Source organism: Pocillopora damicornis, chromosome 4, assembly GCF_964200805.1.
Source record: "Pocillopora damicornis chromosome 4, jaPocDami1.2, whole genome shotgun sequence".
NCBI classification, from domain to species: Eukaryota; Metazoa; Cnidaria; class Anthozoa; order Scleractinia; family Pocilloporidae; genus Pocillopora; species Pocillopora damicornis.
In genome coordinates this window covers 20,481,507-20,492,323 of record NC_142673.1, presented here as the reverse complement: position 1 = coordinate 20,492,323, position 10,817 = coordinate 20,481,507, and the positions used below count along the sequence as shown (strand labels likewise).

General features: G+C 40.9%; 1 protein-coding gene and 1 pseudogene across 1 annotated transcript; both read right to left on the bottom strand.

The window, feature by feature from the left end:
* Positions 1 to 1,842: 1,842 nt before the first annotated feature.
* LOC149047201 (uncharacterized) lies at positions 1,843 to 3,385 on the bottom strand (annotated as a pseudogene).
* On the bottom strand, positions 3,222 to 8,066 carry LOC149047200 (uncharacterized). The gene has a single exon (XM_089204887.1). It carries the CDS (start codon positions 7,653 to 7,655, stop codon positions 5,952 to 5,954), a length of 1,704 nt encoding a protein of 567 aa, XP_089061013.1. The 5' UTR covers positions 7,656 to 8,066; the 3' UTR covers positions 3,222 to 5,951.
* Positions 8,067 to 10,817: the final 2,751 nt, after the last annotated feature.

Genomic DNA, 10,817 nt, shown 5'->3' with positions numbered 1-10,817 from the left:
TACAAAGCATGTGTCAAGTTTTTAACACGTTGCTAGCCGATTTCTCCGGCTATTGACAGGTTGCCGTTCTGTGGACACAATCGACGCGGAACCGAGAGAAGTAAGTTCAGGATATTTGAAATTGATTTATTAATTATATGATATCAAACTCCAGGTAAAAGCATTTATTCTTTTCATCCAAAATTTTTCTGCCCAAATATTACATTGGGATACAAAACAAAACCATATAGCACAACGTACGGCACAAGCTATTAGCGGTCTTCTCTTTTGTGCGGACCTTTGTCAGAACAGTATAACATCGAACTGGATCTAAATTTAAGCGATTATTTCTTCACTTCAGAAGCCTAAAACCTTCATTTCTCCCTCAGCTTCCAGACATACAGAGTTTATATTCTGATTTTGGAAAAAATTCAGCTCTGCAGCGATGTTAAATGGGTGATTCACCGCGAAATGTGGCCACTTCCGACATTTGTTTTGATACCACGAATCACGATGGATGCCGCCTACTTTTCGAAGGCAATACCTAGCTATTTATTGAAGTTATCATGGATTTCGCCAATTTGGTTATTAGAAAAATTCTGAAGTGAGCCATGAAGCCGGGCTGCAAAGCAGGTAAGCTGTATTTATGACGAAATCTGCTCCAGTGGTTCGATTTTGGTGTAGGCGAAAAAATCGCGAATGCCCGTACATGTGCTGATTCAAACGGTAATAACTTTTGAAAAATCAAAAACGTACAGGGGTTTTTGCATATTTTTGACTATAAAGGTCTAAACTTAACGGCTGTGTAGGATAGAATCGTCAACCAGGTCCCAAATCCCAAAACTTAGCGTCTAAATCAAGGTTATTTACGGCCATCGGCCGATGGCGATTTCTAGTGGTCAGAATATGCTAAAATTTGCCTTTTCAAATATGTTGAGAGGGCAAATTCTAACTTTCTTGGCAAATTAGAAAGGTTTTTTAAGCAATGTGATATAAATTCTGGGGCTTAACTATGCGAATAAAATATTTTACAACGTTACAAAATATGCCTATTTTTCAATTTTGGAGACGTTGCGACGGTCCCTAAGGACTGGTAAATAATTATGGCCCGTAATGCAATCACAAAATTATTTCGAATCAAACCAAATCTAATTTAGCTCTTTCCTAGGTAGAGTTTTTCTGTTAACAGAGTTTCAGGCAAAATTATTTTTGACGCAAAATTGACCGGGTGGAAATAAGAGAGACAGCCTCTTAATTGTAAAGAGCTAACAGACCTCTTCAGTTTGTGTGATTTGTTTTCCTAATGGAGGTAAATTATGAGTAAATATGGATGTGGACGAGACAAAATTGAAAGAAAGAGTACTTAAGAGAATCATCATATCACCTAGTTAGGGAAAATAAGAGAGGGGAAGTTGTTACATGTAAACAGAGCCTAAGGTTAAACGGCGAGCGTCAGGAAGTCTCCCTTTGCCACACAATGCTTAAGATATTGATCTCATTACAAATGGGCGCCTGCTTGGCTTGGCGAAGTAGAATTTGTTTGTTTCAACCGCATTTGTCTGGGTTCTGTTCCGAGCATGTATCAATGTATTTTGTTTTTTCCTAGGAGTATGCGATTGGCAGGTTAGAGACAGTTTACTTGGTGGACTTACAACAGACTTGGTAAAGAGAACAGAAGCGTGATTCCTTCGTGTGTTGTGGCATCAATAGGAAGTAATTCCCCAGATGCAGCCGGAAATTATACAAGCTTTAAAGATGCCGAGAACAATAACTCATGGCCGGGATAGTCACGTTTAATCAATAAACTCGTCTTTGTTTTTATTAAACACTCAAGGAGGTCCACAGTCTATCTACGGCGCTCTAGGGGTATCGGCTCCAGTTCCGATCATTAAAATACCTTTAACAGTCTGTTCCAAAAATAGAAAACTAACACTGTAAATGCCAGTGGCATTTTAGGCGGACTATTCAATTTTTGTATTTCTATTTTTTACACTTGCTTAATTTTTTTCCAAACCTGGATACATGCCGTGCGAGAAGGTCCTCTTTAGGAGGGCGTGGAATGGGTGCGATGATTTTTGGGAGATCAGGGACTTGAACTTGCTCTGGCTCTTCTCCTGTGTCTCTCATCTCCAACACTGAGTATAGCATTTCCGTGACGTGCGGCTTGGTCTTCTATTCGAAAACAGGCCTTACAACATAATCCTTCATCCCCTTAGGATAAACATAATCGTTTCTCCCCACTCGAAGCCTCTGCTTGAGATCGACCAGTGTCCGAATTGTGGTCTAAAGCAGTTAGCTGTGTACGTGCTACCATTCCCAGGTATCCAAAATGTTGCCGCTTGGGCGCGTATTTGTTTTAGAGTGAATGGTACACTTCCAAGGCCCCTGTGTGGATGGTCTTCGTTAGAAGGTCCAAATCCTTTCGAAGTGTCTTCTCTAGCACTACATGTTTTAACGCTTCGTGTGCCGGGGAACCTACGATTAGCCATTTTGTTTTTCGATGTGCCCTTGGGGAAATGGGCTCGTGTGCACAACAATTGTACAGCACAGACGAATCCCAATCGTGTTCGTCAACCGTGTGGTGGAGGATGCTGACTCACTTCTCTTTGTGGAGCTGGGGATTTCTGTCACACGTCATCGCAGACCACCACATATGGTTTGTCACGGATTTTATCCAAGGAGAGAGCTTGGACTTGATGTTCTTAGTCAAGTGCCACACGTCTACCTGGTGCTCGACACCGAGATCCTTGTACTCGCTTTTCATGAGTGCTTTGATATCGGTGTGCCTGCCAGTACCTACAACTCCTACAGGAATACCGCTATTTAGTGCGCGGTCAAGACAAAGCTTAAAACCACGTTTCTCCATTGCCTGTGAACTTGTTCTCTGCTTTACATGGCAAACTTCGAAATCGACAATTTTCTCACTCTCTTTGTCCATCATGGTGTAAGTTCCGTATTTGGCACTATAGCCTGGGGAGTCACTTCCCCGAGGAAGGAGTGACTGAGTTCCTCTCTAAGAGATCGGAGAGGACTGCCGCCTTTTCCTGCTGCCAACGATCATTTACAACAGGGAGAAGGTGCTTCTTCTGCGAGTTGTGATAATTCGATTTGCTTGGAAAGGTAAGATTTATTGCCGAGGCAACTTCTGAAACACGCGAAGACGTATTTTCTGTAAAAATATAGCACCTGAAAGCAATACGTTCCTCGCAGCCGCCCTGTTAACAAGTGGCTGGGAAACCCACTCCTTTCCCTTCGAATGGGAGTTTTTACAAAGCGTCGTTACTTTAAGTTCACTTCCCTTTTTCAATAGCCCCTTTTCCAGAACCTCGTCACCGTATTCAAGACAGCGGCCAAATAACTTAAGCAGTTCTTCCTCAAATACTATGTACTTGGGAGACGAACGCATTTTCTCATAAATGGTATCGTGACTGTTACTAACGGGCGGATCAGTCTCCAAATCGCTTTGGGTGGTGTCCTGGTCCACTTCTTCAAAGCTGATGTTAAACGAACTGTCTTCCTCAGCCTCTTCATCACAGCTGACTTGAATGGAACTGTTGCTGACATTGTCATCATCAAAGCTGACTTGAAGGGAATTGTCGCTCACATCGTTATCTATTGTTACGTCAGTATCTTCTTCCAGGTTAATCGAGAGTTCCAGAAGCCGAGGTGATTGACTAGATGAAGTTTTGATCGGGGTCGAAGTAAATGGCTGCGTGCAAAGGGACCAAGGCTTAGAGAATGAAGGCAGCGGATTCCATGGTGGAACACAACTATTGTTGTGATCTTGAAGAAGCAGCGCGTCTCCTGTTTCACTAGCAAGCCACTGTGTTCCACACGTCGTAAACTTTTTTTCAGGTTCGCGGTGTTCTGCGCTTGCAAATGTAGCGTCGGTCCAGATAAACTGATATTCCGTGCAGCTTGGCGAAGAGACTTGATTCGCCGAAGGTTCTGTTTCAAGCTTTGGAGAAGAGGGCGAAGCAGTACGAGAGGTAGATATTGAATCGCCAGTGTTTTCCTTTAAAACTGAACACGAAGACTTTTCTTGCTCTAAAGATAGCAAATGGGTGTTTTCAAGAAGAGTGTTCAAGACCTATGATGAAATGCAGAATGTACGGTGTTAATTATATTTACAGGCCGTTATCACAAAACAGTAGCTAGTTGCATCATTAATATTTATTAATAATAATATTTAATACTTATATTGCGCTTTTTCTATAAAAATACTCAAAAGCGCATTACAATATTATTAAAAACTAAATTAAAACCAGTAAAATTACTCGGTAAAATTACAATATTACAATATTAACATTACAATATTAAAAAAATAAAAATAATAAAAATAAATAAATAAATAATCTAACTAAAAGCCTTTTTAAATAAATATGTTTTAACAGAGCGTTTAAAAGAGTCGATTGATGTTTCCTGTCTAATTGGCAGAGGAAGACTGTTCCATAAAAAGGGGGCAGCCATCGATAACGCGCGATCTCCCAAGGTCTTCTTCGTTCTTAGCTGAGGTCTTTCTAACAATATACCATTATTGTTACGGCGTAGTTGGTAACGTGAGACCGGTAAGACAGAGACAAGATCCTTAAGATAGCTAGGCGCAACACCGTGAAGAATCTTAAATGTAACAAGGAGAATCTTAAAATCTACGCGCAAGCGCACTGGTAGCCAGTGGAGTTCTCTTAGCAAAGGAGTAACGTGACAATACTTAGGTGCACAGTAAACCAATCGAGCACTGGCATTCATGACTCTTTGAAGTTTCTTAATTAGATACTCAGGAGCACCGTACAATAAACCATTACAGTAGTCAAGCCTGCTCGTGATGAACGCGTGAACAAGCCTCACGGTGGACTCACGAGACAAATACTTCCTAATGTGCCGGATATTGTACAAATAATAAAACGCACTAGCACAAGTCTTAGTCACATGAGTCGACATGTCCAGATGAGAATCGAACCAGGTGCCCAAATTGCGCACTGAAGAAACAGGCGATACCTCAGCTTGGCCGATCTTGATCTTGTCAACGGACACCTTTGATAACTGTCGTTCCGTGTCAATGATCAGGAACTCAGTTTTACCGTCATTTAGCATTAACTTATCATCTCTCATCCAAGCACGAACGTCACGAATACAGTTCTCAATCGCAATCACAGCATCAGCCTCGCTGGTCTTATCAACGGGATTAAACGATACATATAGCTGTGTATCGTCCGCGTAGGTGTGAACGGATGGCAGATGAGATTTCATGATGTCAAACAGCGAACCCGCGTAGATGGTAAATAAGAGGGGGCCCAAACAAGAACCTTGTGGGACCCCGCAAGACAGATTAAATTTATCAGAGAGCGATCCGTTAACTGAGACCTGCTGCGTTCTTCCCGCCAAATAAGATTTAAACCATGATAAAGCCTTATCCCGAAGGCCAAGCTTGGACTGCAGCCTGTGCAGAAGAATACCATGATCTACGGTGTCAAACGCAGCGCTGAGATCTAACATAACAAGCAATGTGACGTGACCTTTGTCCATATTTAGCAGAAGATCGTTTTTAACTTTTAATAACGCCGTCTCAGTGCTGTGATTCTGCCGATATGCGCTTTGGAGGACAGGAAATAAGTTGTTGGCTGTCATATGATCTTGTAATTGGATAGCCACGGACTTTTCCGTGATCTTTGATGTAACCTGCAAGTTGCTCACCGGTCGAAAATTTTTGTTAATAGGTTTGAGTCCTGCTTTCTTAAGCAAGGGGTGAACTAAAGCATTCTTCCAGTTCTCTGCAAAGACGCCAGACTCAAGAGACAAGTTGACAATTTTCCTAATAACAGGGAGCAGTTCATCCAAACAGAAGGACAGAATAGACGATGGTAGGGGATCAAAGGCGCACGACTTTGCACATGAGGCAGCAATTCTCCGTACACTCTCCTCAGACAGTGGAGAAAATTCAGAAAACTCACTACACGTTGAGGCTGATGTAGCTAACTTGCGCCACTGGCATCCGCATCCAGCGCAGACCGAATAGCCGTGATTTTGTGGACAAAATACTCGCCCATCTCATTTGCTAGCATCCGAGCATCCGAATGAGGCGGCAGAGCCCTATCTACATGAAAATTCAAAAGGCGTTTACTGGCCCGAAAAAGCCTTCCCTGGTCAGAACTATTCTCATCAATATATTGTTTATAATAGGCCCATCTAGACTCATTCATGACATGCGATGCAAAATTTCGTTTGGCTTTAAATACAGCGAGATCCGAATTAAGCCGACTAGCCCGCCATTTCCTTTCAGCACGCCGTCTTTCACGTCTCGCCTTCACTATTTCATCATTAAACCATGGAGGACGTGACTGAGACTTCAGGTGGCGAGCCCGGACTGGTGCATGTTTGTCCAATACTGATCTTAGAGTATTATTGTAACATTCCACAAGTTCATCAAGAGTATTAGGAGGGTCACGATATAAACTAGAATTACGAATATCTTCCAAAAACTGTTGCTTGTTAATTGCTTTGAGTTTCCGGAACTCAGCGTGCGTGACTTTAGAGGCAGACACAGCTGTCCTAAGATCACATAGGACAACGGCATGATCTGAGAAATATCTCTCTATCTCTGGTTCTTTCGCTACTATGACATCAGACTGCCGGGTGATAAGTAAATCAAGGGTGTGACCATGAGTGTGAGTGGGTTGTTTTACATGTTGTTGCAGGCCCATTGAATCCAAGAGATCTCTGAATTGTATGGCATCCATATCCGTAGGCACGTCAACATGTGTGTTAAAGTCACCCAAGAGGACCAGCGGCTCATTGGTCATAACAACAGATTCAAGGTAGTGAGAAAATTCTGCAAAGAACGTACTGATTGAAACTGGATGAGCAGGTGAAGGAGGCGGCCTATAAATGATTACAATGCGTAGCCGAGTAGATCTAACATCAACAAGCCACTCTGACAACTCAAAAGATGACTTCTCGATACAAGATATTTTGCTAGTGACAAAACCTTTCCTCACAAGCAGTGCAGTTCCGCCACCCCTTCTGCCAGATCGTGGACAGTGATAAAGAGTGTTGTACCTCGTCGGGGTAAGTTCATTAAGAACAGCACAGTCGTTGACGGACAACCAGGTCTCACAAATTGTAAACAAATCGGCTTTCAAATCATTCACCAATTCAACAAAGGCTGCTGACTTATTCCGTAACGATCTAGCATTCAAACTGCATATTTTCAATGACATGTTGTCACTGAGTGACATTCCACTCCGCTCCACAGTAATAAGATTGTTTGGGTTGCGGGTTAACGGACCATTGGGACCAGGGTTCAGTTTGAAAACAATGTCATAAATCATCACACAGCGGAATGCCGCACTGCAATTAGAATAGTACAAACAAGGGCGATGACAGCGCTTGATTCTGGTCATCACCTTGAGCATTGTCGAATTCCAGTGTGGAAAGAATAAGAACATGTTATCTGTAATCCCAAGGGCCAGGCAAAACGACGCACTATTCCAATCAGAACCAAAAATGTTCCTTGATAAATCGCCCCATTCTTGCTTTCCAGGAGATATTTTAAAACGAAGACTAGACGAGCAACCACTTAGAGAAACACTGAGCCAAATTTCACGGTTCCAGACCCAGTATGATAGCAGCAGAAGATGTAAAAAGCGAGAGCAAAGCTCACCGTGTCCGCCCATCATTAACACGTCACGTCACATTCCCCAGTTTGCAACTTTTCGTCCACTACGATGAAAACCGACGTTCTCAGAAAGTTTATAAAGTTTGGAGCGAGAAATTACGTTTAGGATATATTTCAGCTAAAGATGTCCTGATCCCATCCTTTGCTCGGTTCAAGTTAAATAAAATTCTCGAGTAAACTGTGCACAACTTCGTCAACTGATGGTTGTGCAACAATGGTATTTCACACCCCACCTCCTGTCGGCTCTAGCGATTCGCCCTACCAACGCTTGTTTGTCGGATTTTCCTTGTTGGAGGCACATAGGGAAAAACAGATGGAACTGCATCATCTTTTAAATGTCTCTTTTTCCTGCTACCATCAGATCCAAGGAGCTCGGACTGTATTTTTGACTAGAAAGGAAAACAAACAAACATTAAACGCACTAATGGTTTTCCTCATTGTCTTCTTGTTTACACAGAGTGACTAGAAGACCTTTTTTACCGTGATTCTGGTATAAACAAATATTCACGTGCCTTATAAGATAATTACCAATACTGCTTTGGAAAAATTCTTGGGAAACATTCTTGGGAGAAAACGGCTAAGCGCGTCTTTGGTCGCGATTGAATTTACTACACGCGATCAATCACCAATGCGAGCTTCAATTTGTTTCGCTTCCATTACAGTGGTTCTTTCAAATAAAATTAAAGAAAAATACATTTCGAATATGGGAAAGGTAAACATAGCTTTCAGTTTGAAGCAGAGGTCAAATATTCAATATTCCGCTTGAAGTCGTCCTTGATAAAGTGATCTGAGCAGACGTAGCAGCTCTCGAGTTTCGGCAGAGCGTCCTCGCGTTTTATTTTTGCCGGCCAAATTTTCTTTAAATTTTCATTTTCGAGTAGCTTGTGGAAGCTTACTCCTTTCCCTTTTGTATTTTTGTAAGTATTATGACAGTTAACTACAAGACAGTTGACCATAGTTCAACTCTCATTAGAAATACTCGTCAGAAAGGTCGATCAGGTCAACCAGGTCAAAGCGATGAACAACAAGGTTTGACTATTGCTACGTCATAGCTGACGTCATATCTAAGTGGCGTTTTTCTGGTCGCGAAAGTGGTAGATAAGAGCAACTTGAAAGCGCTGTTGTCGTAATTGCAAGGCAAACTGGAAAAAAAGGAAATTAATTTCGAATTCCTGTGGAAAAGTTCTACTAATAAAGGTAAAATTTTTCTAGACCATACTTCTCCTTTAAAGAAGCCGCAGCTTATACCGCTCACAGAGTCTGACCCTGCGACAACCTTAGCTCATCTTAAATGAAGAGTTTTCTGTCAGTGCAATGTTATAAGCCTGGGTTGTGGAAGCTGACTGGTCAGATCTGCAGTTATTTCATTGGCCATTAAGAAAATAATACTTCGTCTTATAATCTCTCACAGATATGCGTCGCGGTTCTGTAAACTGGTGTTGTTGCCTCTTCGTATCCTCTGATAAACTGTACGTCAGCGTTAAGGTGGTCGTTTTAGCGTGTAGGGGTAGTTAAGTCCCGTAGCAGATTCAGAAATTTTCGATTCAGATGTGACAGAAATTTTTATTTACTCTTAAGCCTAAACGAGCAAGGAAATGTTTAAAGATGAGTAAACGTTAAATACGTCATACTGAGTACAGTAAAATCACATCCTGCCGTTAATTTAATTTTGTTTTTAAATTTTCTCTTTTACCACATAAAATAAAATGAAAGAAGATCACAGATCAAAAAATTTTGTAATTTTCTTTAAAGCCAAGAATTCCTCTCAAAAACTAAACACAAACAAACAAAACAACAAAAGAGATACTTCAATGTAATAGCTGAGTTGTTCTTGTCAATATATGCTTCTTTTTTAGTCTGTTATGATAAGACTTTTATCGAATTTGCTATTCAGTTTCAATAAAAGATTGCTAAATTGCTGATTATTTAAGTTTATACCTTCTTTATCTTTCATGGGACCGCCCCTTAGAATATTACGGTAAGTTGGTCAAATGCACCGGTTCCCTTGGTTTTCAAACCAAACTGTTAAAAAAATTTACCAAAAAAATAACCAGATGCTTTGAGTAATCGTTTAGTTGTTGATAACAATAAATGCAGCTGTGTCATTCTGTTATGGTTAGACTTGAATCTGCTGCTTGGTTTCATTAACGGATGTTGAGACCAGGCTTATTATTAACGTTTATGCCCTCTGTATCTTAAATGGGGCCGACCCTTATAACATCACAGCAAGCTGGTCAAATGCACCGGTTCCCTCGGTTCCCAAACCAAACTATGAAAAAAGATTCACATAGTATATAAAGATAAACAATTAGCTGTCAAGCAGTGCCCTCAAAGCGGGGGAAAATTTTCCCCCTCCACCAGTATAATTAACTCTCGGGACAACAGTGTGCCATTATCATCATCCAGTTGTCAATACTAAAAAGTGATCACAAAAAGCTTAGGGTAATAACTCTACTTCCAGTCAGTAAAATAATTTCGGATTCTTATATTTACGTCGATTTTCCATTTTTTTTTTTGGTTCATTACCTCTCAGCAATTCAATTTGAGATTTTAGTGCCGTGTTCATCGAATAACTAATAGAGAATATTGGCTCTGACAGTGTCTCATTGTTTAAGCGTCGGAGATGTGGAAAAAAAAGACTACTAAGAGTTATTGGGTCAACTTGTCTCTGGCAATCACTTTAAAATGGAATAATATCTTTTGTTTTCAGTCATCTTATGGTCGATTTTTCATCGAAAACCTTTCGGTCCAAATCACCTACTTTTTAACAAACTTCTAATTATTTCTTCTAAGCTTATTCGATCGATACACTCACGATTAGCGTAGTCATTCAGTTGCTCGCGTTCTTCTTCATGGGTTTGAAAGATGAAAAACCAAATGCCGATTTTCCGGCATACAATTTGCATTCCACTCAAATCTTTACTGCGTGACGAGATTTATAGCTGACATGAATAAAGCTGAAAATTATTTATAATTTGAAATTATTCCAAGGATGAGTGGTGAATCAAACATTGCCATAAGTGGAGATGTTAGGACTCAGTACACAGGGCTTAACTATATTCATCAAACGTTTGAGGAAAAAGACATTTATAGCTCTGCTGGGCTTGGTTAAATCTCCATATTATCGCTTTCGAATGGTATAATCCCGTGAAAAGTTTAAATT